Consider the following 25694-nt stretch of genomic DNA (forward strand, 5'->3'; position numbering starts at 1 on the left):
GTTATTACAATATCAATGACTGTTTCAGGAACAATGACCATGAGCTCGTTAGTATTTGATATGACTGGCATTGACCTTGACACCTGGAAGAAAGAAGACCTGAACAAGGAATTGAGGGACCAGGCTAGCTCAGCTCTACATTTGACCCCTGAACCTCCCAAGGAACCGACACCACCTCCCCCACCCCCGAAGGAACCAACTCCACCTCCTCCAAAGGAGCCCACACCACCTCCTCCCAAGGAACCCACTCCGCCTCCTCCAAAAGAACCCACCCCTCCACCTCCTCCTAAGGAGCTTACCCCTGAACCAAAGGAGGTCTGTACCAATAACAATCTATACTAAGTCATTGTATTCTCTACACTATCTTGTTCTCATAACATTTGTAATTTGAATTGATACATCAGTCTTTATATAAAAAATCACAGAGATCTTTCATCTTAGAATGTTTACAAGGCTAATGGTGGTTCAATCACGAGCTTGTCTTTATACACTGAATATATCCCTACCAATATCACATCAAGACATTTACAGTAAATATCACTTATATAAGGAAAAATAATGTTCACAGTAATAAGTGTCAGAAAACACTATTAACTTTAGGTGTTTGTTCATTCCAGGAAATGATTCCTAAGAAGGAATTTGATGACATGATGGACAAACACAACAATGATCTACGTTATATACAGGAGGAGTATGAGTAAGTGTAACGATCTACACAGCTACATAAAGGGGTAGTAGTCAGTGTAACAATCTGCACAGCTACAAAAAGGGGTAGTAGTCAGTGTAGTAATCTACCCAGCTACAAAAAGGGGTAGTAGTCAGTGTAATAATCTACACAGCTACAAAAAAGGGGAAGTATTAAGTGTGATGATCTACCCAGCTACAAAAAGGGGTAGCAGTAAGTGTAACAATCTACACAGCTACAAAAAGGGGTATCAGTTAATGTAGTAATCTACCCAGCTACAAAAAGGGGTAGTAGTAAGTGTAATAATCTACCCAGCTACAAAAAGGGGTAGTAGTCAGTGTAACAATCTACACAGCTACAAAAAGGGGTATCAGTTAATGTAGTAATCTACCCAGCTACAAAAAGGGGTAGTAGTAAGTGTAATAATCTACCCAGCTACAAAAAGGGGTAGTAGTCAGTGTAACAATCTACACAGCTACAAAAAGGGGTATCAGTTAATGTAGTAATCTACCCAGCTACAAAAGGGGTAGTAGTAAGTGTAATAATCTACACAGCTACAAAAAGGGGTAGTAGTCAGTGTAATAATCTACCCAGCTACAAAAAGGGGTAGTATAGTCAGTGTAATAATCTACCCAGCTACAAAAAGGGGTAGTAGTCAGTGTAATAATCTACCCAGCTACAAAAAGGGGTAGTATAGTCAGTGTAATAATCTACCCAGCTACAAAAAGGGGTAGTAGTAAGTGTAACAATCTACACAGCTACAAAAAGGGGTAGTAGTCAGTGTAATAATCTACACAGCTACAAAAAGGGGTAGTATAGTCAGTGTAATAATCTACCCAGCTAAAAAAAGGGGTAGTAGTCAGTGTAACAATCTACACAGCTACAAAAAGGGGTAGTATATATATAGTCAGTGTAACAATCTACACAGCTACAAAAAGGGGTAGTAGTAAGTGTAAAAATCTACACAGCTACAAAAAGGGGTAGCAGTCAGTGTAACAATCTACACAGCTACAAAAAGGGGTAGTAGTCAGTGTAACAATCTACACAGCTACAAAAAGGGGTAGTAGTCAGTGTAACAATCTACCCAGCTATAAAAAGGGGTAGCAGTTAATGTAACAATCTACACAGCTACAAAAAGGGGTAGCAGTTAATGTAACAATCTACACAGCTACAAAAAGGGGTAGCAGTTAATGTAGTAATCTACCCAGCTACAAAAAGGGGTAGTAGTCAGTGTAAAAATCTACACAGCTACAAAAAGGGGTAGCAGTTAATGTAACAATCTACACAGCTACAAAAAAGGTAGCAGTAAGTATAATAATCTACTCAGCTGCTAAAAGGGGTAGTATAGTCAGTGTAATAATCTACCCAGCTACAAAAAGGGGTAGTATAGTCACTGTAATAATCTACCCAGCTACAAAAGGGGTAGTAGTCAGTGTAATGATCTACCCAGCTACAAAAAGGGGTAGTATAGTCAGTGTAACAATCTACACAGCTACAAAAAGGGGTAGCAGTAAGTATAATAATCTACCCAGCTGCTAAAAGTGGTAGTAGTAAGCCTGATAGGATAGTTATGATAGATAGTTATAATCACTTTCTGGCTTAAATGGACTATATGACTGAACAAACGGTAGTTTTCCACCAGATGACCATACTTAGGTGTTAGGCAATAAAATGTTAAGTTGATTTGTTGATGTTATCGTTTTACTAAACAGGAAACGCCTACAACAGTTGACAGACAGTCTACAGGTGATGGAGCAAACACGCTTCCAGATGCAGGAACAAATGAAACAGCAGCAGCAACAACAGCAGCAACAGATTCAGCATCAACAACAGCAGTTGTTACTACAACAACAACATGCTCCTCGCCCTTCACAGCGCCCCCTGTCTCAGGAAAGTCGTCGGTCAGCAAGTAGTGCCACTCGACGTGAGGCACAGCCCCAGCCGCCACCTCTAGTCCCCATCAATACTGCTGCTTCGCCCACCATGGAGACCATTCCCATCCCTCCCAGGTCTAGTCCAAAGTAAGTTTTTCTAGCAGGTGTTGGAAACCTAGCTTTTCTCAGTCTGTCATTGGTAGTTTTGTTTGTTATGTGTAAAGTAATCTTTCTGTAACGTAGGACAGTATCAAATGTCTATTTGTAGCGATGAAGAACAAGCAGGATATAATTAGTCCCTTTCTTGGATGTTACTTCTCCATAGATTTTGTTGTTTATTTTGATCAGATTTCTAGCCGACCAGAGACCGTACCAGATTTTGCTTCTCTATAGATTTTGTTGCTTATTTTGATATGATCTGATTTCTAGCCGACCAGAGACCGTACCAGATTTTGCTTCTCTATAGATTTTGTTGCTTATTTTGATATGATCTGATTTCTAGCCGACCAGAGACCGTACCAGATGTTGCTTCTCTATAGATTTTGTTGCTTATTTTGATATGATCTGATTTCTAGCCGACCAGAGACCGCACCAGATGGGAGAAAGTCTGTTCCTATGCCTTCTGTACGTCGTACCAAACCAGCCCGACCATCACGCCCGACCCCTCAACATTGGGGGCCAGGCATACCAGAAGATGTGAGTGATACATTGTCAAAAGACCCCATAGAAACTTTCAGTTCCATGATTTTTTTTCTGTATCAAATCTTTCCCAGATATTGAAACATAATTGCTGTAAATTTGTCTTCAGACAGAACCACCACTTTGCTGTATGTACAAAGTTATTTCTATATATTACTGATACATCTTTCGTTTTTATGTCTGGTTTCAAGAATAAACGAAAAAGGTTGTGTATCAATCATGATCTCAATCAAAACCATGTTGAATTTTATTTTTGATGGTGAATTCCTTTCTGAATCAAAGCTATAATCAGTGTTGTAAATATATCGATTTCACATTCTTGCATTCCAGTAATTATTTGTAAAGGTATTTATTGGTGGTTCATGTTTGCAGTTGTAACACATTTTGAAGCAAAAAGGATACATATTCATAGTTCATTATGAATTGGACCATCATTTTTTGTATTAGTTTTAATTTATTTTCAAATTATCTAATTTCCATGATTTCAATATCTCCTCAAAACTATAAAAAAAAAAAATTAAAAAAATACACAACCCCTTGAAAAATAAAACCTTTACAGTTTTTTTTTACCCAAACCCTTTCTAAGTAGTCAACAACAGCTTACAAAACAGTAGTCTTAGCTATCATCTCTATCAACAAGATTTAAATTGTTTTCAACAGAGGTTGAATGATATGTGTCTGTCCTCAGTTTTTCATCAGAGGTTGAATGATATGTGTCTGTCCTCAGTTTTTCATCAGAAGTTGAATGATATGTGTCTGTCCTCAGTTTTTCATCAGAGGTTGAATGATATGTGTCTGTCCTCAGTTTTTCATCAGAGGTTGAATGATATGTGCCTGTCCTCAGTTTTTCATCAGAGGTTGAATGATATGTGTCTGTCCTCAGTTTTTCATCAGAGGTTGAATGATATGTGTCTGTCCTCAGTTTTTCATCAGAGGTTGAATGATATGTGTCTGTCCTCAGTTTTTTATCAGAGGTTGAATGATATGTGTCTGTCCTCAGTTTTTCATCAGAGGTTGAATGATATGTGTCTGTCCCCAGTTCCTGGATCGTCTGGCCTGGTTCGAGGAGGAGTCAAACAAGCACAAGGAAGAGATGGTCAACAAGATATCCAAACAAATCCAGGAGGACATCGAGAGGAAGCTAGCTGGTCAGCACAAACTCAGCAAGAAGGAGGAGGAGATGTACGATGCACTAAAAGGTCAGCAGAGGTCAATTGTAATGGGCGTAGTGTTGCACAATTCAGTTTGCTTGATAATGATTAGAAGCAGAGTCCAAATGGATCTGAAATTGTGCTGCTGAATTGCAGACATTTTCTGTAAGGAAGTATGGAATTGTTATATTTTGCTTTATGTTAAAAATTATCTCATTATTTTCTATCTACAGACTGTGAGTTTACCCTGCATTGTTTATGCCATACAAGCGAGGTACAGTGTTCAACCCTAGAGCTCACCAGTACTTCCACCCAAATGGTAAGTAAACTAGAAATTACTTTTGAAAATATCTGTCATGTGTCCTGTATTGGCTAGGTTTCTCCTGATGCAAAAATGAGATGACATTTGCTGTTGTCAATTTTCTATCATTTCTCTCACAACCTCTCCAACCTCTTTTAATTCAAGCTTCTATCTCACCATAAGGTTTTCAATATAACTCAGAAATGACCTTTTGTATCTTGGTAGTTGGAATGGGTGCAATTTACAACAGAAAAGTAAACAAGCTTTCTAAAGTACATTATGTTTAATATCATTTTTTAATTCCAGGATCCAGTGACTTGCGATTGACACAGCCACCCTCGATGATCCAGTTACCTCCCTTGCCTAATAAATCTGTATCCTTTTTAATGAAGCAGGAAAGAGTCAATAGACTATACCTTTCACTAGTAACTGGTAAGACATAAAACCATCGGAAGGTTTCATCAAATTACCAAACTTTTGTGGTTATTTCATCATTGTTGTTTAGGTATTTGTTTCTGACTAATCTGAAACCGATGAAAATACCTGGGCCATTTTCCAGTCTAACCGTTAGGACCATAGTTGTTCGTTTATGAAGTAAGGACAAACCTTGTGGATGTCCTAAGTGATACTATGAAAGTTATTTTTATAATTAATATTTTGTTGAAATACTGTAATCTTTTACTCTACATTGTACAGTGTGCTTAAATTTATAATTCCAAATTTATGATCAGATGAATTTTACTGACATGTTGTCCCAGGAATGGGAGATGTTTTGTCAGTTAACATGGTCTCAACTCACCACATCATATCCATTCATAAATTGACAGCTTTCTTCTTAGATTGAGAATTTCCTTAGCTCTCCTAGAAAATGTCAGTATTAAATCTGTTTGAGCTGAGTCGCAACTTTAATCGGGGCCAGGCATGGCTGATGGAAAAATACATCCAACAACAGGAGCCAGCAGAAAATACCCGGGGAATGGTACCCATCACACCCGCACCCACCGCCGACAAAACTGGGTCAATGGATGAACAGCAACATCCTGACATTAATACCACCCAGCTTAGCAATGTAGGAACGAGTAACCCTGACAGAGAGGCTGACCTTGAAATCTGAAAAACAGTGTCAATACCAGTAACCCTGAATGAGAGGCTGCCCTTGAAATTTGAAAAACAGTGTCAATACCAGTAACCCTGAATGAGATACTGAGAGGTTGACGTGGAAACGTGAAATAAAAATGTTGATACCAGTGACACTGAACAAAAGATCAACATATAAGTGTCATGAATTTGTCCATAACTCAAAAATCCTTGATCCACCCTAAAATAAGACGTGATAAACAATTTTGGTACCAGAAACCCTAAACGGGAGGTCAACTTTGAAATGTGACAATGCTGGTACCTGTAGCAATTACCTGGAAATGTGATGAACTTGCTGTCAGAAACAAAGGAAATTAAAATAATTTAATTTTCTGAATAGCTTGTGACACTTATTGATAATCAAGATACTTAATTTATTTGTCCTTGATTATCTTAGTATTATCTACTGGTGCGTGTCAACATGTTGATGGCGATAACTTGTAATTATGTTAAAATAACAAGTCGGTTATTACCACAATATCTAAGTAGATAAATAACCATGTTCACCTCAGCCAAAGACAATAATTGTATGAACCTATGTTTTCTGTTGTATTAATCCTATGGGTTGTATAAAGATGTCACTGTTAGGGTGTATTCCAGCATTAGTTTTGGTAAATAAGATTAATTGGTGACATCAGTGTGTCGGATACAAAACAGTTTATGCTGTATTTGTAAAACTTTTAAGTGTACTTAAGTTATATGAAATGAGAATAAAGCAGGTCTGTGATAAAATATATTTAAACTGTAACCTTTGCATTTGCCCGATTGCTTTCACTGCTCTGTAACAGTAATATTTCACAAAAGTTTTGATGTCAGTTTACTGTGGCCTAAAACTTTCACTGCTCTATAACAGTAATATTTCACAAAAGTTTTGATGTCAGTATACTGTAGCCTACAAAACTAAAATCAACACTGCAACTTGTTGCCCTTTGATGGTAAGCTTAAACCTTTAATCAGTACGAGGGGAATGTAAATACCACAGAAGAGGAGGACCACTTCATTGATCCACAAATTTATTTAGTGCTATAAAGGTTCCTGATGGGGTCAACATACAATCCAATTTAATTCAGATATTTACAACACCTACACTGTGTACATGTATTAAGATCTGTATTAGACTGTGGACATAACTTGGTAAACATTGGGATGTTTTCATGTGCAATACAATTCACTTGATATTTTTGTGTCAAACGAAACATCAACAAATTAACTGACCTCTGTATAGCATAATGCTGAAGATTGTGTAAGCTGAGAGAGAATAGTACCCAAGGTAATTAGTTGGTAGGTTTTCTTTATACCGTGGATATATATTGTAAATAGTAGAAAAGATTGTACATATGTTTATAAGTTAGGTAGGTATTTTGTGAGTATCTTGTAAATTACACATTTGCTATATTCAGCAAATTGTATATAGTACATTGTATGCATTGTTGTTGAAATTTAAATTAAATGAGATGTTAAGGTCGATTTTTGTTGCATTAAACATTAAACATCACCTTGCACAAATTTTACTCATACTCATACAGACATGTCCTTCCTAACTGGAAATAGTCCAGAGGCTGATCAATGTGTGGTACTTTACAAGTCACACACACACCAACAGCTCACAATGTTATTATTGTGGATATTCTCGCCTGCAAGAGTTGTCTCCCTTGTTCTTGTTGGACGACAGGAGACCATCAACACATGGATGTAACAGTTACGTAATATACGTCCGAGGACATGGTAGGCCTCCTACAACTGTAATATACGTCCGAGGACGTGGTCGGCCTCCTACAACTGTAATATACGTCCGAGGACGTGGTAGGCCTCCTATAACTGTAATATACGTCCGAGGACGTGGTCGGCCTCCTACAACTGTAATATACGTCCGAGGACGTGGTCGGCCTCCTAAAACTGTAATATACGTCCGAGGACGTGGTAGGCCTCCTACAACTATAATATACGTCCGAGGACGTGGTAGGCCTCCTACAACTGTAATATACGTCCGAGGACATGGTCGGCCTCCTATAACTGTAATATACGTCCGAGGACGTGGTAGGCCTCCTACAACTGTAATATACGTCCGAGGACGTGGTCGGCCTCCTACAACTGTAATATACGTCCGAGGACGTGGTAGGCCTCCTATAACTGTAATATACGTCCGAGGACGTGGTCGGCCTCCTACAACTGTAATATACGTCCGAGGACGTGGTCGGCCTCCTAAAACTGTAATATACGTCCGAGGACGTGGTAGGCCTCCTACAACTATAATATACGTCCGAGGACGTGGTAGGCCTCCTACAACTGTAATATACGTCCGAGGACATGGTCGGCCTCCTATAACTGTAATATACGTCCGAGGACGTGGTAGGCCTCCTACAACTGTAATATACGTCCGAGGACGTGGTCGGCCTCCTACAACTGTAATATACGTCAGAGGACGTGGTCGGCCTCCTACAACTGTAATATACGTCCGAGGACGTGGTCGGCCTCCTACAACTGTAATATACGTCCGAGGACATGCTAGGCCTCCTATAACTGTAATATACGTCGGAGGACATGCTAGGCCTCCTACAACTGTAATATATGTCCGAGGACATGGTAGGCCTCCTACAACTGTAATATACGTCCGAGGACGTGGTAGGCCTCCTATAACTGTAATATACGTCCCAGGACATGGTAGGCCTCCTGCAACTGTAATATACGTCCGAGGACGTGGTCGGCCTCCTACAACTGTAATATACGTCCGAGGACGTGGTAGGCCTCCTACAACTGTAATATACGTCCGAGGACGTGGTCGGCCTCCTACAACTGTAATATACGTCCGAGGACGTGGTAGGCCTCCTTCAACTGTAATATACGTCCGAGGACGTGGTCGGCCTCCTACAACTGTAATATACGTCCGAGGACGTGGTAGGCCTCCTACAACTGTAATATACGTCCGAGGACGTGGTAGGCCTCCTACAACTGTAATATACGTCCGAGGACGTGGTAGGCCTCCTACAACTGTAATATACGTCCGAGGACGTGGTCGGCCTCCTACAACTGTAATATATACGTCCGAGGACGTGGTAGGCCTCCTACAACTGTAATATACGTCCGAGGACGTGGTCGGCCTCCTACAACTGTAATATACGTCCGAGGACGTGGTCGGCCTCCTACAACTGTAATATACGTCCGAGGACGTGGTAGGCCTCCTACAACTGTAATATACGTCCGAGGACGTGGTAGGCCCCCTACAACTGTAATATATACGTCCGAGGACGTGGTCGGCCTCCTACAACTGTAATATATACGTCCGAGGACATGGTAGGCCTCCGATAACTGTAATATATGTCCGAGGACATGGTAGGCCTCCTACAACTGTAATATACGTCCGAGGACGTGGCCGGCCTCCTACAACTAATAAGGTGACACAATGTAGTTGGGGGTAACTGCAATTACCAGAGCCTGTTTCAAACAATTTGGACACTACAGGCCCCAGAGCCTGTTTCAAACAATTTGGACACTTCAGGCCCCAGACAATGTTTCTAAGAATTTGGACACTTCAGGCCCCAGACAATGTTTCTAACAATTTGGACACTACAGGCCCCAGACAATGTTCCAAACAATTTGGACACTTCAGGCCCCAGACAATGTTTCTAAGAATTTGGACACTACAGGCCCCAGACAATGTTCCAAACAATTTGGACACTTCAGGCCCCAGACAATGTTCCAAACAATTTGGACACTTCAGGCCCCAGACAATGTTTCTAAGAATTTGGACACTTCAGGCCCCAGACAATGTTTCTAACAATTTGGACACTACAGGCCCCAGACAATGTTCCAAACAATTTGGACACTACAGGCCCCAGACAATGTTCCAAACAATTTGGACACTTCAGGCCCCAGACAATGTTTCTAAGAATTTGGACACTACAGGCCCCAGACAATGTTTCTAAGAATTTGGACACTACAGGCCCCAGACAATGTTTCAAACAATTTGGACACTACAGGCCCCAGACAATGTTTCAAACAATTTGGACACTACAGGCCCCAGACAATGTTCCAAACAATTTGGACACTACAGGCCCCAGACAATGTTTCTAACAATTTGGACACTACAGGCCCCAGACAATGTTTCTAACAATTTGGACACTACAGGCCCCAGACAATGTTCCAAACAATTTGGACACTACAGGCCCCAGACAATGTTTCTAACAATTTGGACACTTCAGGCCCCAGACAATGTTTCTAACAATTTGGACACTACAGGCCCCAGACAATGTTCCAAACAATTTGGACACTACAGGCCCCAGACAATGTTCCAAACAATTTGGACACTTCAGGCCCCAGACAATGTTTCTAAGAATTTGGACACTACAGGCCCCAGACAATGTTTCAAACAATTTGGACACTACAGGCCCCAGACAATGTTTCAAACAATTTGGACACTACAGGCCCCAGACAATGTTTCTAACAATTTGGACACTACAGGCCCCAGACAATGTTCCAAACAATTTGGACACTACAGGCCCCAGACAATGTTTCTAACAATTTGGACACTACAGGCCCCAGACAATGTTCCAAACAATTTGGACACTACAGGCCCCAGACAATGTTTCTAACAATTTGGACACTACAGGCCCCAGACAATGTTCCAAACAATTTGGACACTACAGGCCCCAGACAATGTTTCTAACAATTTGGACACTACAGGCCCCAGACAATGTTTCTAACAATTTGGACACTACAGGCCCCAGACAATGTTTCTAACAATTTGGACACTACAGGCCCCAGACAATGTTTCAAACAATTTGGACACTACAGGCCCCAGACAATGTTTCTAACAATTTGGACACTACAGGCCCCAGACAATGTTTCTAACAATTTGGACACTACAGGCCCCAGACAATGTTTCTAACAATTTGGACACTACAGGCCCCAGACAATGTTTCTGACAATTTGGACACTACAGGCCCCAGACAATGTTTCTGACAATTTGGACATTACAGGCCCCAGACAACGTTTCTAACAATTAAGACACTACAGGCCCCAGACAATGTTTCAAACAATTTGGACACTACAGGCCCCAGACAATGTTTCTAACAATTTGGACACTACAGGCCCCAGACAACGTTTCTAACAATTAAGACACTACAGGCCCCAGACAATGTTCCAAACAATTTGGACACTACAGGCCCCAGACAATGTTTCTGACAATTTGGACATTACAGGCCCCAGACAATGTTTCTAACAATTTGGACACTACAGGCCCCAGACAATGTTTCAAACAATTTGGACACTACAGGCCCCGGACAATGTTTCTAACAATTTGGACACTACAGGCCCCAGACAATGTTTCTAACAATTTGGACACTACAGGCCCCAGACAATGTTTCTAACAATTTGGACACTACAGGCCCCGGACAATGTTTCTAACAATTTGGACACTACAGGCCCCGGACAATGTTTCTAACAATTTGGACACTACAGGCCCCGGACAATGTTTCTAACAATTTGGACACTACAGGCCCCAGACAATGTTTCAAACAATTTGGACACTACAGGCCCCAGACAATGTTTCTAACAATTAAGACACTACAGGCCCCAGACAATGTTTCTAACAATTTGGACACTACAGGCCCCAGACAATGTTTCTAACAATTTGGACACTACAGGCCCCAGACAATGTTTCAAACAATTTGGACACTACAGGCCCCAGAGCCTGTTTCTAACAATTTGGACACTACAGGCCCCAGACAATGTTTCTAACAATTTGGACACTACAGGCCCCAGACAATGTTTCTAACAATTTGGACACTACAGGCCCCAGACAATGTTTCAAACAATTTGGACACTACAGGCCCCAGACAATGTTTCTAACAATTTGGACACTACAGGCCCCAGACAATGTTTCCAACAATTTGGACACTACAGGCCCTAGACAATGTTTCTAACAATTTGGACACTACAGGCCCAAGATTCTGGATCAATTAATTCCAGCATTACTGCTCCAGAAACTACACAAGTTAATTAGAGGGCAAATCTAATAGTAAATATACTGACGGGACACTTCTGGACAGAGACTCAGTAAGTAGATAGTCACACTAGCAATGGATATAGGTTAACTTGACCAAGCACACTAACAATGGATATAGGTTAAATTAACCAGAACAGAAAAGGTTCCAATGGCTGTTTATATGCTGGTTTGGTTGGTTAAAGTCATGGAGACCTGTCCAGATACTATCAGTTAGATGTGCTGGTTATATGATGGTTAGGTCGGTTAAAGTCATGGAGACTTGTCTAGATACTACAGTTAGATGTGCTGGTTATATGATGGTTAGGTCGGTTAAAGTCATGGAGACTTGTCTAGATACTACAGTTAGATGTGCCGGTTATATGATGGTTAGGTCGGTTAAAGTCACGGATACTTGTCTAGATACTACAGTTAGATGTGCTGGTTATATGATGGTTTGGTCTGCCATGGAGACTTGTCTAGATACTACCAGTTAGATGTGCTGGTTATATGATGGTTAGGTCGGTTAAAGTCACAGACACTTGTCTAGATACTACCAGTTAGATGAGCTGGTTATATGATGGTTAGGTCGGTTAAAGCCACGGAGACTTGTCTAGATACTACCATTTAGATGTGCTGGTTATATGATGGTTAAGTCGGTTAAAGCCATGGAGACTTGTCTAGATACTACCAGTTAGATGTGCTGGTTATATGATGGTTAGGTCTGCCATGGAGACTTGTCTAGATACTACCAGTTAGATGTGCTGGTTATATGATGGTTAGGTCAGTTAAAGCCATGGAGACTTGTCTAGATACTACAGTTAAATGTGCTGGTTATATGATGGTTAGGTCGGTTAAAGTCATGGAGACTTGTCTAGATACTATTAGTTAGATGTGCTGGTTATATGATGGTTAGGTCGGTTAAAGCCATGGAGACTTGTCTATATACTACCAGTTAGATATGCTGGTTATATGATGGTTAGGTCGGTTAAAGTCACAGACACTTGTCTAGATACTACCAGTTAGATGTTCTGGTTATATGATGGTTAGGTTGGTTAAAGTCATGGAGACTTGTCTAGATACTACAGTTAGATGTGCTGGTTATATGATGGTTAGGTCGGTTAAAGCCATGGAGACTTGTCTAGATACTATCAGTTAGATGTGCTGGTTATATGGTGGTTAGGTTGGTTAAAGTCATGGAGACTTGTCTAGATACTACCAGTTAGATGTGCTGGTTATATGATGGTTAGGTCGGTTAAAGCCATGTAGACTTGTCTAGATACTACCAGTTAGATGTTCTGGTTATATGATGGTTAGGTCGGTTAAAGTCACGGACACTTGTCTAGATACTACAGTTAGATGTGCTGGTTATATGATGGTTAGGTCAGTTAAAGCCATGGAGACTTGTCTAGATACTATTAGTTAGATGTGCTGGTTATATGATGGTTAGGTCTGCCATGGAGACTTGTCTAGATACTACAGTTAGATGTGCTGGTTATATGATGGTTTGGTCAGTTAAAGTCATGGAGACTTGTCTAGATACTACCAGTTAGATGTGCTGGTTATATGATGGTTAGGTCAGTTAAAGCCATGGAGACTTGTCTAGATACTACCAGTTAGATGTGCTGGTTATATGATGGTTAGGTCAGTTAAAGCCATGGAGACTTGTCTAGATACTACCAGTTAGATGTGCTGGTTATATGATGGTTAGGTCGGTTGAAGTCATGGAGACTTGTCTAGATACTACCAGTTAGATGTGCTGGTTATATGATGGTTAGGTCGGTTAAAGTCACAGACACTTGTCTAGATACTACCAGTTAGATGTTCTGGTTATATGATGGTTAGGTCGGTTAAAGCCATGGAGACTTGTCTAGATACTACAGTTAGATGTGCTGGTTATATGATGGTTAGGTCTGCCATGGAGACTTGTCTAGATACTCCAGTTAGATGTGCTGGTTATATGATGGTTAGGTCGGTTGAAGTCATGGAGACTTGTCTAGATACTACCAGTTAGATGTGCTGGTTATATGATGGTTAGGTCGGTTGAAGTCATGGAGACTTGTCTAGATACTACCAGTTAGATGTGCTGGGTATATGATGGTTAGGTCGGTTAAAGTCATGGAGACTTGTATAGATACTACCAGTTAGATGTGCTGGTTATATGATGGTTAGGTCTGCCATGGAGATTTAGTCTAGATACTACCAGTTAGATGTGCTGGTTATATGATGGTTAGGTCGGTTAAAGTCATGGAGACTTGTCTAGATACTACCAGTTAGATGTGCTGGGTATATGATGGTTAGGTCTGCCATGGAGATTTAGTCTAGATACTACCAGTTAGATGTGCTGGTTATATGATGGTTAGGTCGGTTGAAGTCATGGAGACTTGTCTAGATACTACCAGTTAGATGTGCTGGGTATATGATGGTTAGGTCGGTTAAAGTCATGGAGACTTGTCTAGATAATATTAGTTAGATGGCCATCCTTGGGATAATTATTGGCACAGAGATTGGATTCCTGGTATCTTAATTTGAATACTGTAAACCTCATTGGCTCGACAAATGGGACAATTCTGGCCAAATTGTCTTGAAAGTGTTGAATATATGGAATTTGACAATGCAGACCTGGATACTGGATGTATTCATTTGAAACTGCATGCAGCAGATACTTTATATATTGATTAACATCATTAAATACTCACTCCAAACATAACACTGTACGCCTCAGGCCGAAGTTATACAAGTTACTTCCAATTTCAATGTAAAGTATGTTTTGTTTAAAAACTTTCATCTTCAGCCAAGTTTCATTACTGGTAGATTGACCTCATTTGACCAACTATGAATGCGAAACAAAGTTTGATAATAACACCAGAAAAAAGTATACAAACAAACCACAAACACTGAAACTTGACATGTTGATTGTTTATTTGTACAAAACTACCTACTTGTACGATCTATCTAATGATGATGTCATATAAATATTCAATGACAATGAACATTATGTATGCAGTGACTGACAACTTGGTATGGATCAGGTACAAGGAACACTATCAACCAGCATGTTTCCTGATGAAAAAAAAAACAGAGAACAAAATAAATATTCACAAAACATTTGACATTTCATACCGACACTGCCATGGGATGTTACATACCGACACTGCCATGAGATGTTACATACCGACACTGCCATGGGATGTTACATACAGACACTGCCATGGGATGTTACATACAGACACTGCCATGGGATGTTACATACAGACACTGCCATGGGATGTTACATATAGACACTGCAATGGGATGTTTCATACAGACACTGCCATGGGATGTTACATACAGACACTGACATGGGATGTTACATACAGACACTGACATGGGACGTTTCATACAGACACTGCCATGGGATGTTACATACAGACACTGCCATGGAATGTTACATACAGACACTGCCATGGGATGTTACATACAGACACTGCCATGGGATGTTTCATACAGACACTGCCATGGGATGTTACATACAGACACTGCCATGGGATGTTACATACCGACACTGCCATGGGATGTTACATACAGACACTGCCATGGGATGTTGGGATGTTACATACCGACACTGCCATGGGATGTTACATACAGACACTGCCATGTGCCATGGGAGGTTATACACACAGCTAGGATATGTTTCATATATACACAAGCACTGGATGTATTTCAATGTATTTCACTGGCACAGTTACCTTACAAATGTACCACACAAATGTATGTACCACACAAATGTATCAAACAAATTTACCATACAAATGTACCATACAAATGTAACAAAATTACAATATAAATGTACCAATCAAATGTACCAAACATATGTACCATACAAATGTATCATACAAATGTATAATACAAACGTACCAATCAAATGTACCAAACATATGTACCATACAAATGTACCAATCAAATGTACCAAACATATGTACCATACAAATGTACCATACAAATGTACCATATAAATGTATAATATAAATGAGCCATACAAATGTACCATACAAATGTATCATATAAATGAGCCATACAAATGTACCATACAAATGTATCATATAAATGAGCCATACAAATGTACCAATCAAATGTACCAAACAAATGTACAATACAAATGTACCATACAAATGTACCATACAAATGTACCATATAAATGTATAATATAAATGAGCCATACAAATGTACAAAACAAATGTATCATACAAAGTACTATATAACTGTACCATACCAATAAGAGTACCACTGACACTGGGACCGTAGAAAAGTAACAATTTACTTTTTGTATGTACCAACCAAATGTACCATTCAAATGTAAGTAACTAATGATACATGTATGTTACATATTAATGTTTATACCAACATAGCTATGTCGACCAACTCATTAACAGATAAGCTATACTGCTTAATTCATTAACAGATAAGCTATACTGCTTAATTCATTAACAGATAAGCTATACTGCTTAATTCATTAACAGATAAGCTATACTGATTAATTCATTAACAGAAAAGCTATACTGATTAATTGATTAACAGATAAGCTATACTGATTAATTCATTAACATATAAGCTGTACTGATTAATTTATTAACATATAAGCTGTGCTGCTTAATTCATTAACAGATAAGCGATACTGATTAACTCATTAACATATAAACAAATTAGAGCCATGATGAGTACATGACTAACACAACTACATACTTTGTATCATACAAATGCATTATTCCACAGTGATGTCAGTATATGTACCATACAAATTGACCTCATTTTGCAGCGTAAAATACACATCTATGCAGCGTACCATACAAGTGTGAATTTGGATGTGACTGACATGAAGACAAGAGATGAAGTTGGTGTAACGTAGCACCTTATGTACATGTTAATGTGTTTATGAACAATTAAGGCAGACAGCTGACATCTCTGTGACAGACATGTAGAATTACACGGGTAAAAACAATCAATATCTTATTAGGACCTACGGACAAATACCCGCACACTTAAAACTGATGAATTCATATAAACACTTCTAGTCAGTTTTAGGAAATAACAATACAACAGAAAACTTTTAACTTCTAAACAATGGGGACTCTACAGAGTACCACTGAATCATTATATATAAGGAATAGGGCATGATGACTGGTGTGAGAAATAACCCCACTGTATCATCTAGGGAGGATATGAAGGATAATCCCACAGTATCACCTAGGGTGGATATGAAGGATAATCCCACTGTATCACCTAGGGTGGATATGAAGGATAATCCCACTGTATCACCTCGGGTGTATATGAAGGATAATCCCACAGTATCACCTAGGGTGGATATGAAGGATAATCCCACTGTATCACCTAGGGAGGATATGAAGGATAATCCCACAGTATCACCTAGGGTGGATATGAAGGATAATCCTACTGTATCACCTAGGGTGGATATGAAGGATAATCCCACTGTATCACCTAGGGAGGATATGAAGGATAATCCTACTGTATCACCTAGGATGGATATGAAGGATAATCCTACTGTATCACCTAGGGTGGATATGAAGGATAATCCCACAGTATCACCTAGGGAGGATATGAAGGATAATCCCACAGTATCACCTAGGGTGGATATGAAGGATAATCCCACAGTATCACCTAGGGTGGATATGAAGGATAATCCTACTGTATCACCTAGGGTGGATATGAAGGATAATCCTACTGTATCACCTAGGGTGGATATGAAGGATAATCCCACAGTATCACCTAGGGAGGATATGAAGGATAATCCCACAGTATCACCTAGGGTGGATATGAAGGATAATCCCACAGTATCACTTAGGGTGGATATGAAGGATAATCCCACAGTATCACCTAGGATGGATATGAAGGATAATCCCACAGTATCACCTAGGGTGGATATGAAGGATAATCCCACAATATCACCTAGGGTGGATATGAAGGATAATCCTACTGTATCACCTAGGATGGATATGAAGGATAATCCCACAGTATCACCTAGGGTGGATATGAAGGATAATCCCACTGTATCACCTAGGGTGACACCGCTGTAAACAGAACTGCTATGTCATGTAAAGACACCATTTTAACTTAAATAATTTCATTAGATCCAAAATTGTTTTTAACTAAAGTGAGAGAATAACGCATATCTCTCCATCATATATCTGTATACTCCATCAATTTCTACATTTTTGTCACCATTTAATCGGGGTTCAATGGTTAAATACAAAATGATTCTAATATATTACTTAATCAGTCATACATACTTCCTGGCTTTAAACACAGATCAACCTTGTACGTAAATCAGCTAACACCATGTTTTAACCAATAAATCATACCAGCCATCTTTTACAGCAGCACTTTGTAACAAATTGTCAACTTAGTAATAAACAAGAACTTATAATTATCAGAATCATAATTCAAAATACACAGAAACAACCTATTCTTTTGGTGATCATATCTCATTTCAATACTATAAAACAACTTCAATTTGCGAAATATATTTCTTTCATAAATTATTCTAAGATGAAAGTCAATTACAGGATTTGTACATATTCTTTACATTATACATTAAGTTATATAAATTTACATATTTCTTCAAATTTTTTGTAAACTTGAACTATTGTCAGTACCCTGGCGTATCAGCATCATCACAACAAATGTATTCATCAAAAGTGTTCCATTAATTCAGGTATCTTTTTTTATACCAACACTGTATTAACATACAAACCATGTGTCTTACTAACATGATAGAGAGCTGATACTGGAGTCGTTATTACACAGCGTTACATCAAAATACTGGAGTCGTTATTACACAGCGTTACATCAAAATACTGGAGTCGTTATTACACAGCGTTACATCAAAATACTGGAGCCATTATTACACAGCATTACATCAAAATACTGGAGTCGTTATTACACAGCGTTACATCAAAATACCGGAGCCATTATTACACAGCATTACATCAAAATACTGGAGCCATTATTACACAGCGTTACATCAAAATACCGGAGCCATTATTACACAGCGTTACATCAAAATACTGGAGTCGTTATTACACAGCGTTACATCAAAATACTGGAGTCGTTATTACACAGCATTATATCAAAATACCGGAGCCATTATTACACAGCGTTACATCAAAACATAGTAGGTATGGTACCAAACTTATATAAACATATCCTTAACTGCCAATACAGAGGTATGTCTTTGTACAGTAAACACAATTTTGGAAATATCTTTGTAGAATCAGGTTATTTCTACTGTTTATATGTAATCACTGTGTGTGTGGTCTTTGAGATGTTCAGCAGGATCAAACAAGTGCCTGATATTATTGTCTACCTATCTTACAATGTTATGTCAATTTTTGTTTAAGTTGGATTGACCGTTTTCTCCCGGTTCTGAATGACCAATACCAGGAACCCATTAGGTGGTGATTACTAGTTAGATCTCCTGGGGATGGATACATAAAATATTGATGATTTACATCTGATCATGTCATGGTCACCACCTGACTTTTACACATCTTCAGTAATGTCCGACAATTATGAAATAGTATTCCACATTCAGGCCATTGTTAGTCCAGTCTCTAAAATTGACTTTTTATTCTGATTTATTTTTTCAATGTTTAAATCACTTCCAATGTTTTACACAAGAGAAGTAACAATATTACTGGAAAAGTCTGAAAAACTAGACAAAAATCTACTGTTGTATTGGAAACCAAATATGTGATCATTGTAAATACTTGGTCATCCTCTGTTGTATTGGAAATCAAATATGTGATCATTGTAAATATTTGGCTATCATCTATTTTGATAAATGGTGAACAGCATTACTTTGCGGTAATAGCAACAAACAAATGATATGTAAGTTTTTGATTCCAGCATTTGTACAAATTTTAAAAATGAAAATGATATGATATTCCAGGTATACCAAACTATCATATTGAACACTTCTCACAAGATGATTTTCAAAATCTAATTTTTCACAAACGCTTTGATTCTAAAATCTGTAAAAATCTAATTCTCCCAAGCTCTTTGATTCTATGGAGGTCATACATACTACTGACAAGGTATACCCTGAGTTTGCAGACTTGATGAGTGTATAGGGTGTGCGTTGTAATCTCATAATGCCTTAGCTTCTTAAAATACTTAATTCATTTGAGCAAGTTCTTATGGGCAGTTCAGTTGTTTGTTAACCCGTTAGGGAAACACAGATACAAGTAAGTGTTTTATTTAATTAAAACACAGAGGATTAGATCGGTTAATTTTTATCTTTACTCTTAAAAGCAGACCTCTCTCAATCAGAAATTTTTTAATTACATAGAAAGCACCGTCAGTTTAAAGGCTACAAAAGAGTGAAATTCTCTGTATGATATCAGTAACCATTGGAAATTTTCAAATATCTTTACATGTTATTAAAATCTTAATAATGTTCACGGCTATAAGGTTGTCTATTACCTGTGTATATTTGGATCACAGATATATCAACGCTGAGTGATAAAACTAGCGGTAATCACATCAAAAACATTACTTTCAGACTGAAAACAGGAATGATTTTAATAAGAAAATTTCTATTATGAAAGTAGAAACTATTGACAAGTTTTGTATTGTATACATGTAAGAACACAGTACACAGACGACTGACTGGAATGATCCCGTTATGATCCACAAAACGTTACAGTGATGTTGGGAGAGGATTTGTACCTTTACATTTTTACGGATGAATTCAAAAGACAGTCTGATGGTATACTTTTGGGTGGGGTATATTCAAAATACTTTGTACATACACTTGTATTCCTTTAGAGTTTTTTGTGTTGAAAATATAATTTATTGAAAAATAATAAATCACTATACTGTAGATACTGGGACATTTGGAAAAAGTACCAAACTTACACAGACAACATTAGAGGCATACCTCTAGGTTTCTTAGCATATAGAAAACAAAGCGAGATAGCCGTGGTATATATTAAGATTAAAATAATGTCCGTTCCAGATTGCTTAGCCACTCCAGATATGATTATTCTTTTCTGAAGCATGCATTGTGACATCACCCACTCACATTAGTTTAACACACTATTTGTGACATATAAATTACTATTAAGTACATTTGATTGAGTATGGAACACATAATGACTGAGAGTCTTGTCAACGGTCACAGGTAAACAGGTATTTTGTCAAAATGAATGAATTAATGAACTGATTTCCTGATGCAAGTACAAGTAATGCATTGACAACTTTTTCTCTCATAAACAAAATTTATTCAAAATTGTATAGAATGAGTTTCACATGTGACAGCTACATATAATTGTATACATTCACCCAAACACATGAACACCAAAATCACTAGTAAAGCATTTAATGCTTGGTCTTTTTCTAGTCATATTCCAATTAACATAACAAAAGACATGGAATACAAAACAGATTGAAATGCTGATGACGTACCAATGGACACAAGACAAATGTTGACACTCTGTGCTGATGACGTTCCAATGGACACAAGACAGAAATGTTGACACTCTGTGCTGACGACGTTCCAATGGACACAAGACAGAAATGTTGACACTCTGTGCTGATGACGTTCCAATGGACACAAGACAGAAATGTTGACACTCTGTGCTGATGGCATTCCAATGGACACAAGACAGAAATGTTGACACTCTGTGCTGATGACGTTCCAATGGACACAAGACAGAAATGTTGACACTCTGTGCTGATGGCATTCCAATGGACACCAGACAGAAATGTTGACACTCTGAATTGATGACATTCCAATGGACACCAGACAGAAATGTTGAGAGACCTATAAAAATAAATCAGTTTTTACCTTACTGGTCAATAAGGTATTATATTTTTTTAGTTGCATGCTTTACTGGCTATAAGACACGTCCTAAATGTTCTTCATTTGTCAGCTGACATACCCTATCTGTTTTTCATTGGCTGCAGGAGAACAAAAAGAGGTTTACATGGAGAGGGAGCAAAAAGAGACTAGAATTTAAATATTTGATTCGTATGTACCATTACACAGTAATTTAGGTGCTTCACTTACACCTACGATAATTGAGCTTGTTGTCACAAAGATAAACTAATACACTATGTAGTGTTTACCACAGACAACAGTACCCTGTACATACAACGTAGTGTTTACCAGACAACAGTACCCTGTATACACAACTCTTGTGACAATTAACATCTTAATAAACCTTAGTGTTTGTCAGATTTCTGACAAGGGACCAAAGTTGTATTAATCAACAGATATATTGCATTAGAAATGGCAACAGATCATCTCAGACCTGTATCATGGTTGTACCTCATCAAGCAGTGGAGATGCTATAGCTGCTCATGTTTACAAATAGACAATGTTAAATTAAGTCTAGCCTTGTAAAAATTTCATCAATGTTGCTTCAACGAAAAAAACAATGGGTTCAATTGAGATCGTAAAACAACAAAACACTGGCCTTTCAATAGTACAATTTTTTTTAAATAACTGTATTCAACATGTACAAAATATTCTGCTATATATGGTCAAGCATTTAGTTAAAGGCCTATATGGTAACATCAAATTCAACTACAGAAGTGATACAGGGAATATAAAGGCCATCTACAGTAGTGCTATAGTGTATAGCTAGGTCAACTACAGTAATACTATAGTGTATAGCTAGGCCAACCACAGTAGTGCTATAGTGTATAGCTAGGCCAACTACAGTAATACTAGTGTATAGCTAGGCCAACTACAGTAGCGCTATAGTGTATAGCTAGGCCATCTACAGTAATACTAGTGTATAGCTAGGCCAACTACAGTAGCGCTATAGTGTATAGCTAGGCCATCTACAGTAGTGCTATAGTGTATAGCTAGGCCATCTACAGTAGTGCTATAGTGTATAGCTAGGCCAACTACAGTAGAGCTACATTTTGTATAGTGTATAGCTAGGCCAACTACAGTAGCGCTATAGTGTATAGCTAGGCCAACTACAGTAGCGCTATAGTGTATAGCTAGGCCATCTACAGTAGTGCTATAGTGTATAGCTAGGCCAACAACAGCAGTGCTTTAGTATAGCTAGGCCAACCACAGTAGCGCTATAGTGTATAGCTAGGCATACTACAGCAGTGCTATAGTGTATAGCTAGGCCAACCACAGTAGTGCTATAGTGTATAGCTAGGCCAACTACAGTAATACTATAGTGTATAGCTAGGCCATCTACAGTAACGCTATAGTGTATAGCTAGGCCAACCACAGTAGCGCTATAGTGTATAGCTAGGCCATCTACAGTAGTGATATAGTGTATAGCTAGGCCATCTACAGTAGCGCTATAGTGTATAGCTAGGCCATCTACAGTAGCGCTATAGTGTATAGCTAGACCATTTACAGTAGCGCTATAGTGTATAGCTAGGCCAACTACAGTAGCGCTATAGTGTATAGCTAGGCCATCTACAGTAGCGTTATAGTGTATAGCTAGGCCATCTACAGTAGCGTTATAGTGTATAGCTAGGCCATCTACAGTAGTGCTATAGTGTATAGCTAGGCCATCTACAGTAGTGCTATAGTGTATAGCTAGGCCATCTACAGTAGTGCTATAGTGTATAGCTAGGCCATCTACAGTAGCGCTATAGTGTATAACTAGGCCATCTACAGTAGCGCTATAGTGTATAGCTAGGTCAACTACAGTAATACTATAGTGTATAGCTAGGCCATCTACAGTAGCGCTATAGTGTATAGCTAGGCCATCTACTGTAGCGCTATAGTGTTTAGCTAGGCCAACCACAGTAGCGCTATAGTGTATAGCTAGGCCATCTACAGTAGCGCTATAGTGTATAGCTAGGTCAACTACAGTAATACTATAGTGTATAGCTAGGCCATCTACAGTAGCGCTATAGTGTATAGCTAGGCCAACTACAGTAATACTATAGTGTATAGCTAGGCCAACCACAGTAGCGCTATAGTGTATAGCTAGGCCAACCACAGTAGCGCTATAGTGTATAACTAGGCCAACAACCGAAGCGCTATAGTGTATAGCTAGGCCAACCACAGTAGCACTATAGTGTATAGCTAGACCAACCACAGTAGCACTAAAATGTATAGCTAAACCATCTTCAGTAGCATCATAGCATTAACAGCTTGGCAAACTACAGCATTGCTACAGTGTATAGCTTGGCCAATTACAGTAGTGCTATTGTGTTTGCTTGGCCATATACATTAGCACCACAGCATGTATAGCTAGGCATACTACAGTAGCGACACAGCATACAGCTAGATGATTTACAGTTGAGCTATAGTAATAACACGTAGCAGCAGCATATAAAGCTATATAAGCCAACTACAGTAGCACTTTTTTTACCACAGAGTATGTAGCAACATTACAGTAGGATTTGAGTTACCACAGAGTTTAACCAAGGAAACATTGCAATAAATCAGGTGTTTGGTATTTGGTTTGGCGTAGAATTTACTACAGTTGGACAAACATAATGACTAATTGACATGGAACTAAAGTAGAAATAAGTATGTACAAAAATCATTGATTCTACCTCTTAAATATACAGATTATATCAACAGAAATTATGTAAAATATACAGCCTAAGTTTGGGTCCTGAGGAGGATTGTGAGTCAATGGAGGAAGGGAACAGTTCTAACACAAGTCGGCCTGACAACCCTCACTCCCCTAATCTCCGCATCAATTCCTTACAACTTACTAAATCAATAACCAGTTATAGAATAATAAAACAAGTTAGTTGCTTCTGGAGGTTTCAACTTTTTGTAATATGATTTCTTAATATACTATGGAGATTCAAGTATTTAAATTCTAAAATGATTTAAAAAAATTAAAAAAAAAACAACAACATCAGAACATGTAAGGGGGTCAGAAATACATGGTTTGAATCCATTTCCTTCCAACAGAGGTTCACAAACAAGAGAATATTAAAAAAATAACATACATATATCTACAAATAATCATGAACATAAAAAGCTACAGTAACAACAAAAGAGGAAGTTAACAACTTAGAAATTAGCCCATTTACATAGGATCAATTTATCAATGACCCACAGGCTGTGGTGGGCAATATTACAAACATGTCCTCTAAATCAGTCATCACACATCCATAATATCAATAGAATTAGGAATCATCAGTTCATCTATTTCATTTTTGTTAAAAAATATCAGAATTTAACCAAAGACTGTAGTGCTGTGTGCAGTCAGTGTTTTTGAGTTAAATCCACACGGAATCAATACCACGTCCATTACAACTTTCACAAGTAAGACTGAGATCAGCATCTGTACAAAATCAAGGAAACATCTGTACATTTCCTAACTTACATAGTATATAACAAATCTTATAGTATTTTTCCTCTACTCTCATCGGCAGACATCTAATTATTTCTAGTCATGCAACATTGTCATTAATGCATTTCATAACAATTAAAGGTCTTTCTTTACCAAATTATTTTGTAAAAGGTAATTTGAGATATCATACAATTTTTAAAAATCTTGTTTTATCCAATCTTTACAACACATCTCTACATCAGGACCTCACCAGTAACTCCCCCTATGGAGCTGTAGTACCATAGTTTTGGATCTAGACCTGACGGCTAGAGGCCATAGGAATCATGACAACACTTTTCTTACAAATACCATAAAACAATTATACTGTACTTGCTATAATACATAACTGTAAATTTCTACAGTTTCATGTTCATTACAATTGTCCTTTAACATCCCCTCAAAATGAATATCTACTACTAACTCACAAACTCCACGTTTACTAATGGTTTTTAAGTGATGTCTATATCATACTCATGATTCAGTCTTACAGTATTTAAACAGTTTATAACAGTTTTTGTTCCTGATTGCTGTAC

General features: G+C 38.4%; 2 protein-coding genes across 4 annotated transcripts in view; both read left to right on the forward strand.

The window, feature by feature from the left end:
- The window catches only part of LOC117327910 (proteoglycan 4-like), a 33678-nt gene extending 26366 nt beyond the window's left edge, over positions 1–7312 (forward strand). For 2 of the 3 annotated variants that reach the window (XM_033885149.1, XM_033885150.1), the window contains 8 exons: positions 29–315; positions 618–697; positions 2398–2706; positions 3135–3255; positions 4298–4457; positions 4643–4728; positions 5017–5084; positions 5576–7312. In XM_033885149.1, coding sequence (XP_033741040.1) covers positions 29–315; positions 618–697; positions 2398–2706; positions 3135–3255; positions 4298–4457; positions 4643–4728; positions 5017–5037 — 1064 coding nt within the window. In that variant the 3' untranslated portion in view covers positions 5038–5084; positions 5576–7312. The remainder of the gene's footprint in view (positions 1–28; positions 316–617; positions 698–2397; positions 2707–3134; positions 3256–4297; positions 4458–4642; positions 4729–5016; positions 5085–5575) is intronic. The other variant, XM_033885151.1, reaches the window with a different exon arrangement.
- A 9668-nt stretch (positions 7313–16980) lies between these two features.
- On the forward strand, positions 16981–17898 carry LOC117328437 (circumsporozoite protein-like). Its single transcript, XM_033885967.1, has one exon. It carries the CDS (start codon positions 16981–16983, stop codon positions 17896–17898), a length of 918 nt encoding a protein of 305 aa, XP_033741858.1.
- The last annotated feature ends 7796 nt before the right edge of the window (positions 17899–25694 follow it).

Source organism: Pecten maximus, chromosome 5 (assembly GCF_902652985.1).
Source record: "Pecten maximus chromosome 5, xPecMax1.1, whole genome shotgun sequence".
In the NCBI taxonomy this organism is placed as follows: domain Eukaryota; kingdom Metazoa; phylum Mollusca; class Bivalvia; order Pectinida; family Pectinidae; genus Pecten; species Pecten maximus.